This window comes from Dermacentor variabilis, chromosome 8, assembly GCF_050947875.1.
Source record: "Dermacentor variabilis isolate Ectoservices chromosome 8, ASM5094787v1, whole genome shotgun sequence".
In the NCBI taxonomy this organism is placed as follows: Eukaryota; Metazoa; Arthropoda; class Arachnida; order Ixodida; family Ixodidae; genus Dermacentor; species Dermacentor variabilis.
Window position 1 is genome coordinate 40238101 of NC_134575.1, and position 23362 is coordinate 40261462.

General features: G+C 46.4%; 2 protein-coding genes across 2 annotated transcripts; one reads left to right on the forward strand and one right to left on the reverse strand.

The window, feature by feature from the left end:
- Positions 1–1534: 1534 nt before the first annotated feature.
- Positions 1535–18229, reverse strand: LOC142590103 (Golgi to ER traffic protein 4 homolog). Its single transcript, XM_075701960.1, has 7 exons — positions 18099–18229; positions 14964–15042; positions 13054–13135; positions 11606–11897; positions 8248–8388; positions 7220–7362; positions 1535–2436 (listed from the first exon to the last, which is right to left on the reverse strand). The coding sequence occupies exons 1-7, from the start codon at positions 18206–18208 to the stop codon at positions 2315–2317; spliced, it is 969 nt and encodes a 322-aa protein (XP_075558075.1). The 5' UTR covers positions 18209–18229; the 3' UTR covers positions 1535–2314.
- Positions 18230–18672: 443 nt separating this feature from the next.
- LOC142590105 (uncharacterized) lies at positions 18673–22728 on the forward strand. The gene is made up of 3 exons (XM_075701962.1): positions 18673–19558; positions 20085–20157; positions 21953–22728. Exons 1-3 carry the CDS (start codon positions 19197–19199, stop codon positions 22253–22255), a joined length of 738 nt encoding a protein of 245 aa, XP_075558077.1. The 5' UTR covers positions 18673–19196; the 3' UTR covers positions 22256–22728.
- Positions 22729–23362: the final 634 nt, after the last annotated feature.

Here is a 23362-nt window from a genome sequence, read left to right on the forward strand (position 1 = left end):
AAAAAGGCCAATTGTTTTAAAAGCCACTCTTAAGGTGTGAGGAGGCTTGATATACCACTAAAGACAAATAAAGCAATATGTATACAGATGGCTGCATTGCCTTGAAATTTCTACCAGCTAGCCACGTCATCAATTTTGATGGCATCTGCTGAGGCTCGGTTAAAATTTTTATTAGTAAAGATGAATACTAAGGACAGGGGAGCCTGAGAATGAGCGAAGCAAATCTAGAGAACTTTTGCAGCACTGAAATTGTCCGACCACGCACACAAAAAAGGTACCTTGAAATCTGTGAGGTGACACTACCGTGAGAGCCGAGGGTTCGGCACCAAGAAAATATGTTTGGCCTCCAATTTCTATTATAGTAAACAATCTGTTGCCGTCAAACGTATGAAGATATGGTTTTCACAGCTCAAGTGTTTCTTCTTTAGCGTATCTTTAATACCACGGTGCCTGAACTGCAACACCGACGACGTCAGTCCTATGTCACCTAACTTGCTGTATTTTCGTTACATAGGTCTTTCTCGTACAAGCAAAATTAACAGTCACCAGGTTGTTGGTTGTCCACTAGTGAACACAATGCAGACCTATTCTATTGTTCTCAGCCAACGAATAAGCCACCTTTGGGTAGATTCTACCAAAATATAAGACTTTGCAGCTATCTGGCACACAAATTTCTGAGTGACCTCTTGCTTATGTGTAATTTTTGGCTCATTCCAAGGCTCAACTCACATGATTCGCCTATTTAAAATTTTGGGTGTGTAAGTTATACTTCTAACTAAACCTAATATTCCTCTCCCATCACAATCCGCTATCACCTGAATTGCGATACATGGGACAATGGGGGGCGGGGGGGTATTCTGTAGGAGTCCACTAGGTGGACTCTTACAGAATACCACTCCAGAAATGGACCAGAAACTCTCATGATTCAGCCAGTAGTTTACTGTGACCTCGATTCAACTGGCTCAAATTTAAATACTGTCGCTCTTTAGCATTCCTTTAAAGGCCAGCCACAAAATTTCGAACCACACAAGAAGCCTAGTTACAGATAGCGACAGGCTAGAGCCGATGCATCACGAAAAGCTCTCAAAAATATAAGTTTTTGATGCAGAAACTGTGGGTGTGGGGGGGGAGAAAAGCCACGATTACCGCTCGCTGGCAATGATGCAGGACACGGAACGTTGGAAACCAGTGCGGTGCCTCGGCATAACTTCGGAGATTAGGCAGCGCCGACGGTGCGCTGAACATCTCGGAGGCGACGTGCTACGATTTGCATCATATATCCACTACAACCATTGTGTGCAATGGGTGTACATGGTGGCTAATTAGGTGCTGCTTAAAGGCCATCAATTAAGAGATTTACACAGTTACTAAACCTGCACTGTTGCCCAGTTTGTTTAGATAGAATATACCATAACCCTACAATTGGGCAATTTAACAAAAGCCAAACTTTGTTGCAGTTGGCCTTGTAAGGTAAGGTTATGCACTACCCCGAAGCCACAATGTTGTTGAAGTGATGACACACACATCCATGCACTCACTGTTCCACTTTTTTTTTATTGCTCCAGTGGCAAACATCAGTGCTTTCACAGCAGCTTCTTTCATAAGCCTGCTTTTTTGCTTCGTTTTTTTTTTATTACAATGTCTAACTGAACATTTTTCCACAAAGACCAGTCTGTAAAGTCAAAGCATATTAAAACATAAAGGAAGCAATAAAACAAAAAAGGAAGGAGGCTCGCCTGGAACTCGCAAGATAGTTTAATAATTGCCTCACATCACGCAACTGCAGTTCATTCCAGCCTCAAAGGAAAGAAAAAATAAAGCTGCTGTTTGGCTGCATATTCCAGCAATGCGAGTAAGAAAAACAAAAAGTTCCTTGCGAACGAACATACAGCGCTGTACGGTCGGCCATCGCAAGCAACTGGCAACAACACGACGGTGGCCGAGCAACGACCTTCCGGAAAGAATTCCTTTCCGCCCGACCCTCCCGACATCCAAAGAACGCGCGGTTCGTAGCCTAGGCCACGTTGCCCGCGCAGTGAGAAATGTGGTTAGCAGCTGAGACGCATAAATCTACGAGCGAAAACCGTCTGCAACAAACAGCGCACTGACCCTTTGACCTCTCGAAAGCCTTCATCCTTGTTTGCTTCAACAAAAAGCCTTCCGCGCCGCACATCGTGTCGGTGGATTTGTACCGTGTGGCTAACCACCATCGTTCCTTGTGCACAAAACTATGCCAGCCATTAACCCTTGCACACCCGAGTTCCAATCTGCTGGCAGAACCGGATCATCACGAGGCTGGGTTCTCCGAATTAATTTAATCCAGCTCCTCGGGCTGGACTTCCGCGGATGTCGACTGCCCCGGCGCTGTGCCTGCTTGCGCCGACGTGCCGGAGTCGTCATCTTCCAGTCCCCCTAGTAGTGTTTGGATCAGGTTGCCTGTAATGCAAATTTTCACAGTGAGCAAAAAGAACAGAAAAGTCATGCAGATCTTATGCACTGTGGAAACCGATGTAAGCAAAGCTTTCTGTGTTATTTGCACTGATTGACGATTTTTGGGGGATATTTAGCTGTTGATGGCATACGACACTCATGAGGTGATGTTAAATGTTCTTGCATACATCACTTGTGTATGTCTCCGTAGTACACAGAACACACAGTGAGACATGTTTGCTCGAAGTGTTGTCGTGCACTACTGTTCATAGCCTGCGAGAAGCTTAGCACTATCACTGCCTCACATGGCACGTTGCATCTGTGCTGAAGTGTTGGCTGTCTGGATGGTTGTTTGTGCAATGTCGTCTTGACACTGTGGTGTTTTAATGCAGCTTTGCATCTGCACACCCCGTGTTAGTTGTATTGATGGACAAAATTGCACAGTGTTTATTTCTCAGAAACAGCACACACGTTCCTGCCATACCTCGAATTAAATTTTTTTTTCCAGTTTGTCTGCAACTTTAGCCATGTCTCGTAATACGTTTTCTTTATCATCAGACCCCGAACGAGCCATGCTTTCTTATAGTACATTTACCCTCTCGTGTGGCCCTCCAGTGTACACAAGCTGCCACGAGCCAAGAGTGGCAACGCTGTTATTCACCTGTGCCGTGACGGCGCTGGTTTTATCCATTCCTTGTCTCTTCTCTATACCTCCTCTCTACCATTCAATCTATCTCTGGGCTGTTATGCGTGAGTACAAAGGTAAGCGCTTCTGCAATGCTTTTGCGGCGGGCTCCTGCGTAATTACAGCCATCCAGAGGGAATTGTGATGACGGCCACGGAGTTCCAAAGGGTATTGTGGCAACAGCCAGGAAGCTACAGAGGACATTGCAGTAATGCCCAGGGAGCTCTCGTTGGGTAGGTCTCATGGACTTCTCTCCTGCAATCCTACCATGTACATTATGCACATTCTTAACCAGCCCCTGATGTGGCATGCCAGACAGTAGCAGCAGCAGCAGTGAAAAAGTCGGAAGGAAGAGGCCCCCATCACAAGCTTCACTTAAAAAAGAAAAAAAAAAAGAACCTTACACATGCTGGATGTTGAGAAAGAAGCACACACACAGACTCGTGTGGTGGAAAACACCAAAGCCGCCATATGCAGCACAAATAATAGCACCACCTGTTGCACGTGCCATGTGTCAATAGGTCTGGGTTGGCACGCAATGCAGCGCATGGGGTGCCAACAGTGCGCACAGTGCATTGTGTGTACGTAATCGGGCCTCCAAGCAAGTCTTCAAGCACGTCACTGCGCATGAGTGTTGCCCAGCATTTGCAATCTTGCTGCCATGCATTGCAGGCTGGCCACGCCTTTGGAAATGATGGTGCTCTGCCTGCTTGAGGCATATTACAGGAAAGTCATCCAATATGCTGCCTGGTCGCACTGTCGATCATCCAAGGAAACGCGAGTCCCGCAACCAGAAGGCAGCCTTCCAAGGAGCAATGATGGCCAACTAGTGGGGGGACCCTTCCGGCATAACCAATTTTAAAGGGGCTTTAAAAATAAGGTTAAGCTTAGGTGTACTAGTAAATTAGCCTTTTACAATACTGAAACAGTCCCTCTTATTGTGTGAGCAGATTTCATGAAGGAAAAACGAAGCAATAAAGAAAGACGGAAATTACGGATTTTCTCTGCATCTGCTTGGGCCAAACTAATCATTTATTGATAAACCTTACGAGTACATAAGGTTTTTTTAATAAACATGACTTAGTTTCACATTATTCAAGTTCAAAAATGATCTCTCAAGTTTGTTGCTGCAGACCACAAGCAGCAGCGAACTTGGCACAACAAGTACTGACGAATAACACGCCAGATCACAGTGACTTTTTCAGTAACTTTGGTGCAGCTCATTCTGCCTGCTTCGGGGAATTTGAATAAACTTGCTGGAAGCAAGTGCCCCTATTGCATCTTTTCAAGACTTCCAACGGTAGGTACGGGAACAGACAAGCGAAAAATTTTAGCAGAACTTGGCAAAAAGCTTGCAGAATTGCAACACGAGCCCGAATTTGTCAACTTTACAGAAGATTCAGTCGCACTGGCAGATATGTCTATCATTCCAGAGGAATCCCAGTGATAAACGATTCCTTCAATTCAGCCATCTCCTTCCAGGCCGGCCACCAAGTGAGCAAACTGACTCGAGAGCTAATAAAGGTAATGCGGCACAACGTAAAGAGCGCCAGCACTCGCGCTCTTTCTGGCGTCTCCTTTTTCCATCTTATGTTATTTTACATTGCGCACGTTACCTTTATTAGATAAGCACCGACCTGCCCAACATAGTACCCGACTCAAGAGCCCTAAGTTGAGTGAGGAGTGCCTCGAGAGATGGAACATGGGTACAAAAACCTGCTCCCTGCTTCAATGCTGTCTGAAGAGGTTGCGTGTATGTACGCATGCACAGCTGCACTTGACCTCGTGGTGCATTTGCATGAAGTGTGAAGCCCGTAAAGACAAACCTTGATAATCACTGTAGGTCAGCATGCACTCCGTCCTAAGAACCCAGGAAAATCAGCACAGTTGAACCGCAACATAACAAGGTATACTAGCAAAGTTTGCTACATCCGATATGTGTGAAAAACATTGGCTAACAAAAACCAGTGCCGGTAAGTGTATATAGTTGGGGCCTTGCAACAGATTAATGAATGCAAACAACCATGTTGCTAGGCTGCAAATCTTGTTTTCAAAGAAACACGCCTAAAACACTCATTTCATGAGGCAGCCCCATTCTGTAATATTAAAATGCTCAAGACACAAATCAACAAGCCCAAAAATGATACACTCATTAGTATGTATAACCATTTTGGGGTAGCTCGGCAAGTACTTGCGGATGTGGGTTACTCTCTCCTCAAGAATCAAGGGCTTCCAACTGGGGTCACACAGCCACGAGTATGGTAAGGACATCTGAAACCATGCACACTAGATTCAGTGATTACTGTGTTAATTCTAGATCAGGGTGCTACCGAGTAATCTTTTAGTGGTGGACATCTGGCAACCTGAGAGGGGGGGGGGAGGTGTTCATGCAGATGACCCTCTGTCTCTCTCTCTCTCTCTCTCTCTCTTTTTCAATAGGACCCTGTCATTTTGAACAGCAAATCCATCAATTTCAGATGCCCCATCGAAACTCACACACGCCAGCGTCGCATTATACCGCAGTTGCCAAACTTCAATGGGATGAAGAAACGCACAGGTCACCGCTGTCAAAATGTGCTGGAAACATGCGCCAGCAATTCAAATCTGCAGCAGCCAATTGGAGCACTTCCTGTGTCCACATGGCAGCAGTAATGAATTGTGACAGTAGTTCATTTAATTTCGTGTTTGCTTCATTTGCTTTTTATTCCTGCATGGTGAAATATAGTGCTCTCAAGCTCACATCTCTCCTTTTTGCGATGGCTCCAAAATGGTGGTGTTACGTCAACGTAAATTTGTTCGCTCCGCAGTGCGATGGTACGTCCTGATGCCTGATTTTCTACCCAATTTTTGCCGTGATCACACCAGAAAGGCACAAATTTCTCAACTTCGTCACTTTTCTTTCTAGTACTTCCCCATGTGATAAAGAAACACCCAAGTATTGAAAAAAAAATGTGCCAGTGGGGAGAAACCTGCTCTAGGTGAAAAACCGAGCCAAACCTACACATAATAAGCACAAATATAACAAATTATCAGATATGATAATGTTTCTCGTTGACATCAGTGTATATAATGAATATATGCATATAACAAAGGCAATTTTCTAGGGGTGTGTGAATACCAAATACAATAAAACCTCAATATAACGAACCTTGATTTAACCAAATTTGAGATGAAATGAACTATTTTCATTTCCCGATCACAGTTGCGTTGAAACCATGTATTCTTTCTTTCAAGATTCATCTAAGCAATTTCGTGACAGGGTTTCGATTGAACAAAGTATCGCCATTTCAGGCATGTACCTGGAGCGCGCATGTCTAGCAAATCTAGAAAAAAAAAAAAAAAAAAAATGTCGGCCGAAGCAGAAGGTATTTCAAGCGTCCTTCTGCACGAAAAGATAAAGTGGCAAAACTGCCATCAAAGCGCATATGCTAGGATGGGGTAGGCAGGAAATATAGTTGCGCCATTTTTCGCATTCGTAGACAACTTGCAGAAGCAGGGTCACGGGCGGCAAGTGATATGCGAGCTCAAAAGGGGCGTTTTAAAAGATGCGAGAACATTGCTGAGGCAGCCTCTCGGCTTGAGAAATCGAGAAGAAATGCTGGAGCGAGACTGGCACAAGCATCTCGCCCCGTACTTCTCACTGGCTTGCACGAGGAAACCCCGTGTCCATCAGCTTTGTTTGCTTCATGCAAAGCTTGCCGACATCTTTCTCCAAGGCATCCAGGTGCCATGCATAGTGCAGTGGAAGGTCCCTCGTGAAAATGAATCCCCGGGGGGACTGAATCATTTGCAGGGCCTCCCGTGAGGACAACGCTGAGGCAGCCTGCCCTACTGCATCATCGCTGCCGTGGTCTTTTGTCACCGTCGCCGTCGCTATCTGAGGTAAGCACAGTCTAGATGATCGTCTCTTCGGTCAGAAGCACGTCGTTTCCAAATCTATAGCGGTGCACAGTCTTTTTACCGGCAACATCGTGCACTGCCAGTAAGCAGCAGGCAGATCAGCGTAATGCACCAGAGGCCATTCAGAACTCTGGTGTTTGCATTTCTTCCTAGCCAGATAAGACCATGAAGTAACAAAGAAAGGAGGTTGAAACAGATGCGCACCGAACATGCCCTGTGGCTTGGGTGGCGGCGGGAGGCCGAAGAAGAGCTGGCCAATTTTATCCAGGTACTGTGGGTACGTGGGGTCCCGGCTGATGGTTGGCTGGTACTGCTCGCACAGCACCGTGAACACCGCCAGCTTCCGGCTGCACCACAGAATCACGTTGGCATGCCGATCTTTAAAGAACAGTGCTCAGTTCGATTCCGTTCTTCTAACAGCAAACTGCCAATTCTGGCTGCAATAAGGCGTGCCGCTTTGTTGCAGCGGATAGTTGATCTCCCACCACAGACTTATTACAAAGAACTGCATTTAGACGTACAAACTTCTCTGGCAAGAAGACAAGCCTTTCTGCTTCATGGAATGATGCCCCTAGAAGCAAATTCAACTGCCTTTGCAATGAACTGAATCTAACATTACTGGGAGGTTTCGATGCCTCCAGTGAAAAGCGGCTCATGCGCTGTTTAACTTTCTGTTCCCAGAAACCGTGGTGTGGTGCTGCTATGCTACCGTTTGATTTTGCATATTCTATCACATCATTTTCAAATGCAGCACTAAAGTCAAGCTGAAACCTGTTAATTTTGAAACCCGGGGAAGTTAAGAAAGCTTGCAGCAAGTTTACGACATTTGTGTTTTCGCAACGGCAAGAACAAAAATGCCGGCACACTCTCCGCTTTCTTTTCTTCTTTTTGACCCACTGTGGCCAGACGACAACCGATATCGCACTATATATGATAAGAGGGCATTTTCCCACTCCGTTTCTTATAGAATAGCTTGACCTATATTTTGGCTTTTTACAGTACCTCTCTTACGCAATGCTTCCGTGGAGGCCTGCAAGTTTTCATAAATACTAAGTAAGCTCATTAACTTAGGGCACGGCACATAAGCACTACTGAGGCAGTAAAGTCAGCCAGTCACAAAGTGACATCCATTTAGAAGAAATTCTGAGCCTAGGACCAGCTTAGGATGTCTATCCTTAAAGAATGTGCTATGAAATGAACTGTAGTTTGTGAAGTCATAAGCACGAGCTTACGTTTCGACGGCGAGGAGCAGAAACCAGAGGAAGTTGAGCAGTGGCAGGTAGTAGGGTGGCCCAGGGTGAACGCTGGGATGGCGCCGTGTGTACGCTAAGAAAACAACCGAAGCTGTGGAAGGGTTACGGAGGCACAGGTACCTGCAATGTGACGCTCCTGTCAGTACAGCACACAATTTCACACCAACACTATTCAGCAAGAAACAACGTTTACAGTCATAGCCATAGCAAAAAAACTGCAAGCTGGTATATAGTTTTTTCTTTTTCTTCCAACCATTACGTTTACAGTGTCGTCGCATGTCCAGTAAAGCCACTGTGCATAATGGCAGCCAAAATATTTAGCACCATGCAATCTCCTATTGAATTTTTCAGATAATTTATGCACTATGTGGAGCGATATTACCGCCTCAACATTCAGTTTCAGCGCTCAAGCAATTTTTACTATTCTCAGGTGCCATTTTCATGCTAAGAGTAACGACGACAACATTGAGCCATAAACACTATGTCACTGAGTGGCACAAGTTGCTACGTTTTCGAGGCCTAGCCATTAGCTTGCTTAGCTGTAGCTGGCAGCATTGATCAAGGACTGAATCCGGAGGTAGGACTGGACATTTTTTTTTTCTTTTCGGGCGGTGATTAATGATGAGTTACATTAAATGCTAAATGTAAATATGAGCCAAGGAAGGGTCAGGGATAGCTGCATAACAGCAATAGCTGTTACTAACGAAGCGGCCGGATCCTCAAAACAAGCCACTGTTGTCAGGTGGCATGACTATGAGCTTAATTATGATGCCACTATCCATATATATTTAGGTCATACTGAGTTTGTAAGATATTGGCGCCTTAGATATTGATTTGGAGCACTAAACTACTACATATCTGCACTCCGCTTACAACGATAGCTGTTATCGCTCCCAGTATACAACAGTTATCCCACATAACAAAACAGCTACGTATCACGCACAGCAGCAGATACAACTATGGCTGTGTAAGTGCAATAGCCGTTACTATCAAAGTGGCTGGACCTCCACAACAAGCCATTGGTGTCAGACGGTGCGGAAAATGACAGGTTTGTTTAACTATGTTGTCGCAGACAATGACTTGTGTTCATATTATTAGATCAAATTTGCCAAATTTGGTGCCCTTAGAAACAAAAAATTTGGTTTTGCCTGTAACGGGAAACAGTAAAGCGATAGCCAGTGAAATATAATGGACAGTAAGCTTTTGACTGTTTCATGCGGTGTCTGTTGGAGCAAACATCCGCAGGTGCAAATGAGCAATCTGCTTTCGAGGAATAAAAGAAGTCCGAGCCGCATTCATTTGAGCAAGGTGTACCTCCCTGTGATGAAATGGAAATACTCTGCTGCTTTCCTTGCTCTGTTCCATGCAGACTTGGCCACTAGTCTCTACTAAAGCAACCCTTTAGCTTCTTACTGTTGGATTTGCTCGGCTTTTCTGAGATTTATATTTGGGCTACCCGTTATTAGGCCTCACACTATCCATGAACAAAACAAGACGACGACAGCGCCATCCAGCAAAAATGTGGACAAGCTGAGTGCTAGAAGAAGACTAATAAAGATGAAACAGACGGTGCTCAATCATTGTCATTACATGTCTAAGAATAAAAATCAATTTGGGACCGCCTTCACAACTGGGAAAGCGAAGTGCTAGAACATGAAGAGAGTGCAGATGCCAGCTCTCCCCAGTGCACAGTTTGTTGGGCGGGTGTTAGCCAAAAGCAGCTACTGGCGTGATCGTGCTCTCCAGGATCGTCATTTTCCACAGCTGTAGTATAGGCAGAGTCGCCTAGAGGCAGAAGCGTGGATTGACAACGTGTCAGTCGCGAATTTGAATCCTCGCAATGCAATGAGAATTTTTCTTTATAATTTTCTCACGAGGGATTATGGGATTCCAGCAACGCCAAGGGCAGACATCAATATCACCGGGGGAGTGAGCCCATAACAGCTATCGCTGTAAAACAAATGAAACAAATAAACATTAATAGTTGTGAGCATACCGACGGTTCAAAGCACAAGCATTGGCCAACATTCCAGGGGGTATTTAGGCTCGTCATTACTATGTGCACTCTATACCACAGCGATAGCCGTTATGCAACTATCACTGCAACAGCTATTGCATACAGTATAACAGCAATTCTGTGGTTTTACATGCCAAAACCACAATATGACTATTTGGCACGCCGCAGTGTAGGACTCCGGATTAATTTTGACCACAGCTATCACCTACAGTAGAACAGCCATTGCATATAGCAGCTTGTACAGTGATAGCTGTTATACAGTTATAGTATGTATTTATGTATATTCTGTTTCAGTAGTTCCGTACAGCAGAACCAAGGTTATGCATCCTGTGAGCACAGATTCTTGTGCAGCGGGATGTAGCACTACAGTGCGGAACCCGTTGGATGACTAAATGGCTTTTAGAAATGGTCTTGGCAGGAGGTGCTTACTTGGAAGTTTCTATGCAGATCGCAAGGCCGTTTATTGTGCGATTTTGCTTTGTTCTTTAATAATATATTTATTGACATTCTGTGATACTGAAAATAAAGTTCTCCACTTGTTCAAATGAAAATGCAGAGAAAAAAAGATTTAATTCAACGCTGCTATACAGACATCAACTTGCGTTTAATAATTACAAATTAATTGATTTGACAGTGCCTAAATTCATATGTGCAGTTGGCACAGCCACGACACTGCAGAGGACTCCCTCCTAGGTAATTGCTTCGTCCTTCACGAAAAATGACTTCTACAGACTTGTTTGTGTGGCATCGTTCCAAGCTGCTCTTTTACATGAAATGAACGAGTAAGCTGGCGTCGAATGCACTTGGAACAGTGAGGAAAGAGTGCAGTAAACGAGTAGAAATCTTAATCAAGAAAAAGGCTGCACTGAGGAATGTCAGCGAGCGCACCGTGTGGAAGTGGATGTTACAAGACGAATCAAGAGGTGGCGCCACCATTCCGTGCGACACGCTGGCCGAGTGCTCCTTCTGAAACCTCCGTTTCCACAGTCTCTGCAACCCTCCTCCTCCTCCTCGATATCTCGAAATATCTTGAAGACACATGCTTTTTTTGGTGTCAGAGTGCATATGGAAAAAATTTTCTACCGCTCTTATCACAGCAGCTGACCTCACTGGGCAATTGTGGCCTTTGTAGATGTTGCCGCCACCTACGCTGCAGCACCTTTAATGTGTGTTCACCACCCTGATTGGTCAAAGAAGCTTGTAGCTTCTACAGTGTTGCACGTAACTAATAAAACATAGCATAATAACACAGCTGTGATACAGCTATCACTGTAATAAAGAGAGCTGCAACTCATAGCGTGGAGATGGAGCCAGACTCACTGGAACACCGTCTGGGCAATGAATAGGTCAATCTCGGAGCTGTAGCCCTTGGCCGTCTGAAACTCTATGAGCATGGCGGCGCAGCCGTCACCGTCCGTCGAGTGCACAAAGTGGTGCCGCGCCTCCGGGTAGTTCTTCTCCTTCCAGAGGGTGAGCGCCACAAGCCGGTGAAGCTGGGGGTGCCCCCGTGCGGGCTGCTCCTTGCCCGCCGACCACTGCAACGCTCGTGCCAGGAACGCTGACCGCTCGGGTGAGTGGGGTACCAGCAGCGCGTACAGGCGCCCCAACCGTTCTGCGTACATGAGAGGCGGTGTGCATCTTTCAATGAAAAGCACAAATAGCTGGGCTAGTTTGAAGATATGATTTAAAGTGCAAGCAAACACACATGAGAACCATGAGAGCACAAGCACTTAACGAAACATGTTTATACGAAGCAGTAGAACTCATCGGCAGGTGAAAAGTGAGGCAGACAGAAATAAGAGAGAAGGCAGGCAAAATAAAAACATCACGCTGCATGAGTCAAGTGCCGTGAAGACATCAAAACTGATGCTATTGATGAACATCTTATGCATGGCAGAGTTTTCTCAACCAAACTGGCCGCTATCATTTGTTATGTAGCTTCATCATTATGAGCAGCCCAATTGAGGACATAAAATGACAAAGGCCTTCCCTCTCTAAAGGACCTAAAATTCCTTCTTGTGGCTCTTTTGTTTTCAAATCCCCTAATCTCGTCCTACCAGTGAGTTCCCTGCCTTTTCACACATCTCCATCCTATAAATATCTATTTAGTTACTTTAAATGTGAGTACCACCGGTCGGACCAAGGCAGGTTAGTTTGCTCTGCAGTGGAGCATTTATTTTTTCCGTTAGTCGATTCAGAACAGCTCCCCATTTCCGTAGTTGCAGGTCAACTAGATCTATGGCAGGATGCGTTATCTTACTCTGCCCTTGGAGCATAGATTCTTCCAGAAGTATAATAGCTTGTCTTCGACGACAGTGGTCACCTCCCAGTGAGTTGGCTCATTTTATTATACAATGGGAACAAAAGCATGTAGAAGGCACGTATGACATCCTGGCTGCACAACACAGAAACAGAGTCAAATGCACACGGAGCAGAAGGCATCAGGAGCAGCTATTCCAGCCTGGACATATTGGGAGTGTTAACAAGAAAGAAAAGCAATGAACTAATCAGTTGTCTCTTGTGGCAGTCTTATTAAATAAATCGATCTTGCCAAGTAATTCCCATCTGAAGCTATGAATTTCACAGAGACGATTCTATCCGATAAATGAGCATGGTGGTTGTGGCGCACACAAATTGTTTTGACAGCGAGTTCTTCAAAGATACCTGTCAGAGTGAAGTGTGTCACTGGTGTAGCAATTGCAATCACCCTTGCAAGATGAGTGATCTGTGAGCATGCTGAAAACAGGTATACAATAAAGGATATTTACCAATCTGTTCATCGCAAGGTTCTGTATCTGACTGAACAAGCACATCCACTAGTAGGTTCGCCAGGTCAGCTCCGCTGTTGCACTGTGTTGGTTAAAGAAAGAAGACAGCAGCCCAGTGACTCAGAGGTTCGCTATCAACAGCACATCACTGCTGTATTGGTGCTGATGAGACCTCGAATATGAACCGAGGGGCAGGCTTGACAGCCCAGAATGTTAAAACGAATAATATTACAGGAATAACACAAACTATGTACAGTGCCGCCCATTGCTGTGTAGAGTGCGTGAATGGCCGGCTTTGCTCTGTGGCACGACACCCAGCAACGGTTGCTGGTTTCGAGATAGTGTGCCAAGGAGCCTGTGCGGCCTAATAAACATGCAAACTTGCACGTGTTGCCTTAAAACAGAGGTGATGTTTGTAAGCGCCTTTGTTAACTTGAACAGTCCATGAGCACGCTTCATTTGCTGCGAAAGGACTGGCGTGCATTATCAGCCTATAAGCTTCACTCTAAGGCATTTGCCATGCCACAAGCGCCCTCAGATCAAGTGCAGATGAGGGTAAGCAAAGGTGCTTTTCAATGTTGCCCTCGTCAAAAGCAGTTCTGCATGGCTGTTAGGCAGCGCATGCTTCTGGGCACACTATCTCGAACTCAGCAACTGCCATCAGGTGTCGCCCTGCAGAGCAAAGCTGGCCGCTTCCGTGCTCTACACAGCAGTGGATGGCACTGTACGTGTAATGCAACTGAGCAAGCAAAAAAGAAAATGAGAAATATGTATACTGGAATAATCTACCCATAATTTCTTGAAACACCAGGCAGTTGAAGTATTAAAACACATGTGCACTTACGCTTGTAAAATCCCTGAACTAAAGATTGATTAATTCATTTATTCACAGCTGAGCTGCACAGTGGACTGTGAAAAAAAAAAGAAAATATTGTCCCCATTGAAATGCAGTTACCGTGGCAGAGATCAAAGCCATAACCTGGAGCTAAGCAGCACTACGCTATAGCTACTTGGCTACCGCGGCAGGTGCCACATAATGTTCTTTAACCTGCACCGAATGTTGGCGCACGGGTGACCTTGAATACTGCCACCATTAAATGCAGCTGCCAGGGGCAAGAGTTGAACCCCTGACCTGACTACAGAAGGTAGCACTTGACCAGAAATGGCTCCGGCAGAACGGCGTCAAAAGTTAGCAGACTTTCTCTGACAGAATCCAGCAAAGTGGCAAGGTTATAAAAAAAGTTCGTGAAGTGATTCACGTCAGGACGTGCACTTTGTTTTTTTAATAGACCCTAATAGAGCCTATTCGCTATTGTAAAGCTAGCTTTGCTGTGAGGTGTAGTTGCCCAACTACCTAACAATGGCATAGTCATTTTGGCAAGTCCTGTACAAGCACAGCTTGTCTTACGACATGGAAAATGTCGGTGTGGCTCTCACAATGAAGTCATACACATGGAGGAAGCTACGGCGTGTGCTGCTGGCACTTCACTTTCATTTGAACAACAGCCGGCACCGCGATCAGTTGGGCAAGTGCACAGTGCAGAGAAGCGCGCTTGCAAACCAGGAAAAGGATCTATTGGCCTACAATCATTACTTGGCAACTATTTAATTGCATGAAAATGCAAAATATGTCAATTAAGGGGTTCCTGTCTCAAAGCTCCAGTCTCATGGAGTACGTGAGAATGTGAAAGATGACGCACTGGATTAATTTCCACCCTCCCGAGGTTCTAGACCGTGAACCTAAATCTAAGCGCATGAGCATTTCTTCCATTCCGCCCCCTTCAGAATGCAGTCGGGGATCGAACTCGTGGCCTTGTGCTCCGTAGCAAACTGCCATAGACGCCGAGAAAGAGAGGTCGCTGCGAAATATATCGCCCGGCAGGTGGCATAGGGAGACATGGACAATTCACCTGTTCCAACCTGAGGAGTTTGACGGCACCATTGTAGAGCAGTTCCTTCAACTCACTATATCTTTTTTGGCCTCGGTATCTGCAATGACAGCAACAGATTGCATTGAAAGTGAAATTACGGCAATACCGACCACAGATGTTTGGCTTTCTGACTGCCTGGGCCACCTAACCATTCATGTGGCTCGACAGTATGCAGAGACAGCTTCAAATAAGAATAAACAGACAGATATGATAGGCACCTTATGCTAACTAGCAGCATCGTCTCCGCATCATACGCCTACGCTTTATCCCACAACGACTACGAAACCTCCCGTTTTACGCATCCTCTGATCAGTTTCAAATCTTGCATAGATGCAAACGATAAAAGAGCGTGACATAACAGTAAAGACCAACCACACTGAAATTACACTCTAGCCACATTAATTCTCAACAATCTTGAGAGCTGCGTCATTTCCACCAAGTGGAAATGGCAGCATTTTTCCAGCTGTGGTATCACAAATGTCCGCCTTCGCAGGTTTTCCGTGACACATCTGCTTGTATTTCTTTTTTTCAGATTAGGCCTTCTGCACTGTTCTAAATTTAGTGTCGGTTGGACTTTAACCCATTCATTTCCATGGCCGGCGCTGAGCTGGCCAGGCCACAAGAGGCCAAAGTGCAGGAGGCAGGTGCTGTGCCGGCTGCCTTTAGGGTGGACGTTTTGACAAGATTTTCACAGATGGCAGCACACTATAGAATACTTTCTAGTTTCTGTTTCACACACTAGATGGACATACTTGCCCACCTTTTCAGCAGGAGATCATAGCAAAACAATGGAAAGGTTCCAGCTCACCAGACTCCACTCTGTTGTCATCACCATTGCAGAGTTTCAGGCTTGAATAAAAGCACACACTCTTCCAAGAGGGCTCAATTTTTTCAGCGCATGTCACTGAATACTATTTAACAGATCCTTTCAAGGCTCTGTTTAGTTCCCAAGGTCCAAGTCAAAAAGTCCAAGAGGTGTTCCGAGTGAGAAAAACGCAAGGCTACGCTCCACATTCTTGGACGTTTGAAGCATTTCTGATTCTCCCTTTCTACCTTTCTTTTTTACTGCATCTTATGCAGAAGCCTTTTGTGAACAAAATAAGCCAGACATTTTGTAGATGCGATGTCTGTAGCACATTTCCTACAGCACGGAACGCGCTGAACAAGCCAGAAAAATGTGCCACGGAACATCAGGTGTGGCAGAGCGTCAAAGGGGTGGAAGTGAAGGCGTTAAGGCACCCAGCTACAAATGATGAAAGAACTTCACGCTACCTAAAGTGAAATACAGTTTTACATTACGGCATCTTCCAACACCTTCCTTTATAACTAAAGTGAAAATGAAACATCCTTAACATTTTAACCAAAGTAGTCCTATCTTTCTTCTTAGACATTCTTTCAGTGCTTTTAAGCTCTCGACATGCATAATGGTAAAACACAGTGATGTTGTGATAAGGTTATCTATTGTAACTCGCCAAGGAAAGCATCATACACTGACACCTTATTCTAATTTGAAAGCTGTGTTACACATGGCTGCAGAACCCTGCCAGCTTACCAGCTTGAGGTTTTGGACTGCCAGGCAAGTTCACAAGGCATGGCCTTCAGCAGATACAAGAAGTCACTTGGAATATTTTTATATGAGACACCATTAAGGGGCGACAGCTGCAAAAACTGCGAAATAGTTAAGTCACTATTTCTGTAACTGCAACAAACTTTAATTTGGATGCGTCTGTTCGTGCTGACAGTGTACATAATATAACAGTGCTATAGACCAGCATGAAGAGAACACATACGAAAAGACGGGCACTTGAAACAAGTTACACTTCGAAACAGGTTACACTTCACCCAACGTGACAATACTAGTTCTAGATGTGGCTTATGTCAGCAAAGTACCCCTAGTCACTCCAAACAGAATTTGATAAAGCACCAGAAGTTGCACGAAGTCACCATCACTGCATGGCAAGCAACCGAGTCACGCCAAGTGTTTCACAGTCGTACACGTCAACGTAGAACAACTAAAAAATCCTGCCAAATGATTTGCCAGCAGTTTCGCTGCTAGCTCCCGGCCTCTGTGCCGAGGTGACGTCACATGTGGTGATAGCACTGCGGAGGCCTTAATAAGACATTACGTTCTTATGCGCTGCGACATTACGATGCAATCGTGCCAATGCAGCTCCAGCACAATTAGACCCGAAACTTGATAGGTCCCCCCTTCACGAGTCTCGACACGGAGTTTTACGCAAGCGTACAGGGCGAAATAAAACAAAAAGGGCTAGGTCTCTTCACTTTCCCGGTGCGTACAGCACGGGGTTACCGAAAGCAGAGTTTAATAGCGTGCTCATCCGCTCTGCAGCAAAGCCTAACTAGGATGGAATCGAGCCGCACGATTATATATTGACGTGAACGCTGTGCGCAGGCTAAGCAGTCGCGACGTGGGCCGCGTGGCTTCTCAACAGGCATTTATCAGCGGGCGCGTACTGTTGTAGTACGGGGCTGCACGTCGCCTGGTAGACATAGAAACAAGCAAGCTTCGGCGTACCGGGAACGAGGCGCCCACGAAAGCGCCCAGCGCGAGACAAAAACCCACGCGAAACAAGTAAACAAGCACAGCGCTTTTCATTGTCACTCGGTGTGGAGCCATTTAAATCGCAGTTTCCACGAGTTTCTGGTGTCTGAGTGCCCGCTGCTGGCACTGGGGAACTAGAACCGCTGACACGCCGTAGCTGTGCGTCTGCGAACCCGTCCTGTTAAATCCCGAAACCGTGCACATTACGCGCACGTGTGACGTACTCGCATTTAGCCCGATGCTTCGTTCATACACGTCAGAGCAAACCCAACGAAACACCGTCGTCGCACAACCCAACAGCGCGGATACCGCTTGCGTTAGCGTAGCCCGCGACCAGCCAGCCGCTAGCATTCCTTAAACAGACTATCGTAGTACTACGTGGGTTTGACCGCGAGCGTGCGCGATTTGTTTGTTTGGTTCGCAGGTGACGACCAAATTGCGACGACCCCGACACACGATAGATGCCTCCGGCGCGTTTACGGAAAACCAGCACTGCGCAGCGCGTCAGGCCGGTACAACACGAATGGGAGACCGAACGCGCGGAGACTCACCTGAAATATATGGTCCTGTACATCTGATGAGCTTCGTAAAAATTTCCAGCGTCGATGCACGCTTCCAATTTGTTTAGCACACGGGACGTGCCCGTAGCCCGCGCCGCCATTTTGGCCAGCCCATCTGGAGAGTGACAAAACCCGAAGCAGCAGCAAACACGCTTCAATGCAGTCGACATAAAATGCACTTATTTTCAAATTTTCAACGCGTAGCAGCAGCAGTTATTATTTTCACTTGTATTTTTTTGTTATTGAGAAGATGCAGACGTCTTCAAAGTTTACAAGCTTCCTACACTTTATGTGCGCTTCCGCTTTTCGACGCTCCCGTTAATAAAGGAATGCTTCCCATTATTTCAATTTCCCTTTCGTCGCGTTCGGTTTTATTTTGCGGTGTCATAGGTTTTCGCATCACGGCAGGCTGAAACTTGTGAGGAGCTCCCGAATTTTGTAAAACCTCTCTGCATGATGTCGGGTCCTAGCGTACGTTCACATTTTTCGATACTTTCTTTTCGAATGTATCGAGGTAGCGCGCTAAACTTTGAGGACCATTTCTGACCCCGCACCGGAGTCATCTCTTGACGCGTCGCGAGGCCCGAAGATTCATTAGGCATCGCAGTGCAACCAGGTTCAACACGCGCGCGGTGTCTTAATGCTTCGCGCCGAACATAGAAGACGCTCCTTGCCAAAACTTCGCAGAAACACCTCGTCGAGGGTGTCTGGCGATTTGTCGACTGCTCCTGGGGATGCATTTACTGCGACAGTAGTAATGAGGTGTTAGAAAATGGGTACGCGACCTCCTGTCCTACGTCTCTTCGCCAAATCCCTGTGACCACATGTAAAAGCGCGTAAAAGCTACTTTCGCTTCCACAAAACGCAAACACGAGTTAAAAGGTAACCGCGGTAGGCGACTTGCGTGCGGTATGGCGCTAGCTTTGCAAGGTTATCTCAATTTTTGCGTGAACAGATAGTTAATTGTTCGCAGATGACCAGGTCATGTACGAAGGTTCTGTATGATCAGATGACCCGGTCGTGGGTTGGTGGAAAACGTGCGTAGTAATTTTTCTATATGCGGTGTTAGTTTCTTCTCACCCAGCTAGGATGTCCAGAGAAGAGCCCGGATCTTCGCGTCAGTTGACTCGAGCTGAGCGAGTCGAAGCTCTCAAGGAAGCAGCGAGGGAACGAATGCGGGCCCACCGCAAACGCTGGACCGAAGAGAGTGCCAACGCAAAAGCTTGCGACCGGACGCCTAGACTTCGCGGACACGGCGCAGAAGTTCACACTCGAGCGGAATGCGATCGCGAGAGTCCGGCGACGCTGCAGAATCGAGAGGTCACGAAAGAGCCAGGTGCAGCAGAAGCTAGGAACGCGGTGGAAGCGAAACCGAAGCGGGGCCCCGCCAGAAGACGTCGGGCCGGTGACGAGACGAATGACGGCCGAGACCAGCAAATCCATGCCAATGGGTACAACGGGAGTTACATAAACGTTGAAAGAAATTTCGAAAGATTCGTTGCAGGGTGTAGGTTTGGGCTATAGTTGGGAAGTCGGCGGCGCGCTTTGTCCTTCGTGTCCAGGTGCTACTTTAGCGCTGCTTTTAATGGGTGACGGGAACAAGCTTCGCAAATGGTCGCAGAGCATTGGGACGACTTTGTTTTTGACTGCTGTCGCAGTAAAACCTAGTGCCGAAACCGGTGGAAACCGTTGTTTGCGTGGGGCACGTGGCCTGGGGCTTCGTTACGCGAAACGCGGTCCTAACGCTGTGGGCGATCTTTCAACCCTCTGGCAGTCGTTGAACGCGACCCGGCGTCGCACAGCGCGGGCACTTGGCTGCACGCGCGCGCGGTGACCGACGGCTTGCAGACGACACGGCGACATATCTTGCTAAACGGTGCCTTTTTCTAACGATGCTGCTGCATTGCACGACTGTGTAGGGCGGTTGTTTTCGACAGCTTTCAACGATGCTGACTTTTTTTTTTCTCTCTCTCGTAGGCGCGAGACTCCTCACCTGTTGCATTCCGGTACCGGTGATATGCTTCATCAGTGGCTACTGAAGTCCATTGAGGTGAGTCGAGCTCGGTCGGAGGCGGCCTCGATATTACGACTTGGTATGTCTTGTCAATTTACAGCAACTTTTGTCTACGTGGTGTCGAGTACGAGACACTGTGGACGTGCGTGCTACAGTCGGGTCAGTGTAGCAAATAGCTGCTGCGCAAACCGCGGCAGACATGTCGTTCAGGAGTGCTCACGTGAAAGGAAGAGGTCCTGGCATGCAGAGCTTAAACTCTACAGGAAAGTCATCGAATGGAGAGCTCAGGGCTACCTTGAGTTGTAGCGACCTGTTCACACTACACTACGTGAAACGCTCCAATGAGAAGAACCTAATGGAAATAATTCGACAGAACACTCGACAGTGTAGAAGTCGGACAGAAAAGTGGAGCTCGAGCACAAATGAGCAAAGCATGGAAAGCCTGTCCTGTAAAGGCGGAACATAAAAAGAAGCAGGGCTGAGGTTTTGTGTTGTAGCGATGCGGTTTTCAATTAAATTTCTTTCCATTCCTTTTCACACAGCATGTGTCAGAGCAGTGCTTTGTCCTTGTTATTCATGGGATCAGCCAGCTATAAACGGGGGCTATGAGTGGCATAGACTCAAGTGAAAGGCGTTGTTACAATATCGTGGCCCAGGTCCTGCCAATTCAAGGTACCTGCAAGTGCATCTGCCGGTACTGGCGAAAGTGCCACCGACGACTTCTGGGTCAGCATTAGCGCTCAGTGTGTTTGGTGCCATTTGCAACATGTGCAAACACCTATGATGGTTGCCCGGTGACTGAGTTCACAGTGGAGATGCTAAGTGCTTTGTTCAGTGTCGTAGGCTAAATCTCTGACATGCATTGAAAACCGGCCACTTTCTGAAAGCCTTCTTTCTGGCCCACAACCAAAACACTCTCTCAGGCCATGAAGGCTGTTGCGGGTTTTTTGAGAAAATTAACTTCATTCGCAGTTATAACAAGTCTTTCCAGGTTTTTTAAAAAATTCATGTGAATGTACTGTTCTCTCGTTATCGTCACTTTCTTCCATCTCCTTTTGTTCCTCTTGCCCCTATGCTGAGTACGCAGTAATTCAGGTCAACCTTTCTCAGCTTTTGACTTGTAATAAACCTCTCTCTCTCATACCGAGTGTGTGGGAGAAAGATATTGCCAGTGCTCTCTCGTACATTTAGATGCACCTCCTTTTAAGATACCGGCAAGCTTCATCCGAGTAGGAAAGTGCCTCATTTTTCTTTCCACACTGTTACGAGATTATGTGGCAGCAGCTGGTGCTCAGTAGAGGAGTCTGGCATTGCGGCGGGCCATAAATGTTTCAACGCAAGCACCATGGCTGCAGCCATTGGCCTGAAACCTTGGAGGTGTTAGCTGCAAGTTAGGCAAATCCATGTGCTATACTCGTCATTCCCGTCTGGTTTAGCACTCTACGGTCGGCACTCTACTAACCGATTAAATCTTGCACACCAAGGATGACAAGGCTGCCTTTGACAAAGATGGGTCCCCTTATCAAAACGTCAACCAGCCTGTCTGAGGCACTACATCTCTGCTTATACGTTTTATCCCTTAGTGCATTTCTTTCTGTTGGCCCCAATCTTTAATTTGGATTGTAAGCACTATTGTTGTTATGCCATGGTAGATGGCACCAAAAATGACATACTCAGGGCTATTGATGATTGCTGGTCTGCTGAAGCTCAAATGCAATAAATTTTATTTTTCTGAGCATCATTACTTTCCCTTACATTCATGTACATGTTATGCTTGAAGGGGACTTGTAATCGAGTAAATACAGTACATTGTCTTTCGTGCTTGACGCAGGTCATGGACGAGGACTCTCGCTCAACTGACTCTCCTGGCCAGAGCCAGCCCGGCACACCCCTGCAGACAAGCCACAGTCCAGGCGCCGTCAACATGGGCCTGGTTGCTGGTGATGCGGCTCGTCATCCGCAGACGTCCAAATACACGCAGCTCCTCGCGGTCATCGAGGAACTCGGGCGCGACATTCGGCCAACGTACGCTGGAAGCAAGTCATCAGCCGAGCGCCTCAAGCGAGGCATAGTGCATGCACGCATTCTTGTCCGGGAATGCCTGATGGAAACCGAACGCAACGCCAGGTCTTAGCAGGCTGCTGTTGCTGAAAGCAAAGCTAGTTTGTTACTGGCATTGGGGAAAATGTTTACAGGGCTAAGAGAGGCAAAACAAACATTGCGTGTGCGTTTCATGTTTGTGTTTCACCTTTCCTAGCGCTGTCAACATCTTTCATGAACTTGGCTGGTATGTCTGTAACCCCAAAAAGCCCAACATATCCTTTTTTCTATCCTGAGCTTGTAATTTCTAAACTATGATTTGTGTGTAGGGAACTTAATGTAAAGCCTATGCATAGTAACATTTTTTATACATAACATCCAATTCTGGATAGATGAGAAAAACCTGGTGCTACTACAGTGGAAGTTTTTTTGGGGGGTGTGTTGTGAACCTGTTCAATTTTTTATTTTTTTTTAATGGCACTTGGGCTTTATGGGGTTAATTCAGCAAACTTGACGGACGTGTCTTTCATGTGGTGTAAGATGTATTAAAAATGAGATTGAAGACTACCAGTGTGATGTCCTAAGGACATTTTGCTTAAGTTCTAGAGTGAACTTCCTGTAGGATTCGGAAGCCTGCCTTCTGTGAATGGGCTGTCGGGAAACAACCTGGTCTGGCATATCTTGGTCTGTCCTCCTCGCATTAACCTAAATGTCATTTTGCATACAAGAACTTGGACATCATTGCAGCAAGGTACAGAAGGTACACTCTTAGGCAAAGTTGCACCCTTTGGATTGCCCCTTCTGCCACACAATAATCATCTGCCTTGATGCGTTTCCTTTCTTGAAAACGCCGCGCCCGCTACTTTCCTGTCGGGAATGCTATCGTGCTGATAACGCACATGCCGTTCGCTACTGGAAAGTACCGGGCTCGCAGCATTAAAGAAAGGAAACGCATCAAGGCAGATGACGATTATTGTTGTGTGGCAGAAGGGGCGCTCCAAAGGGTGCAACTTTGCCTAAGAGTGTAGTTGTACTAGTAGCACCAGCGTATAATGGCGTTAAAGGCACCCCGTTTCTTCATTACCTGTAATGCATCGTGGTGACTGGAAAGCCATTATGGCCATCACCCGTTCTTTTGTAACAACGGCACACTGGGCAATTGTCATTGGGAAGCGTCGCAAAGAATGTGCAGTGGTTTACA

Bases quoted from the DNA above. Each gene is read 5' to 3' on its own strand.
- LOC142590103 (XM_075701960.1), bottom strand. From the start codon at position 18,208: ATGGCGGCGCGGGCTACGGGCACGTCCCGTGTGCTAAACAAATTGGAA. The intron at 15,043-18,098 runs GTGAGTCTCCGC...CTGTCATTGCAG, and splicing joins TACAGGACCATATATTTCAG to ATACCGAGGCCAAAAAAGAT. The intron at 7,363-8,247 runs GTAAGCTCGTGC...TCTGTGGTGCAG, and splicing joins CTGCTCCTCGCCGTCGAAAC to CCGGAAGCTGGCGGTGTTCA.
- LOC142590105 (XM_075701962.1), top strand. From the start codon at position 19,197: ATGTCCAGAGAAGAGCCCGGATCTTCGCGTCAGTTGACTCGAGCTGAG. The intron at 19,559-20,084 runs GTACAACGGGAG...TCTCTCTCGTAG, and splicing joins CAGCAAATCCATGCCAATGG to GCGCGAGACTCCTCACCTGT. The intron at 20,158-21,952 runs GTGAGTCGAGCT...TGCTTGACGCAG, and splicing joins GGCTACTGAAGTCCATTGAG to GTCATGGACGAGGACTCTCG.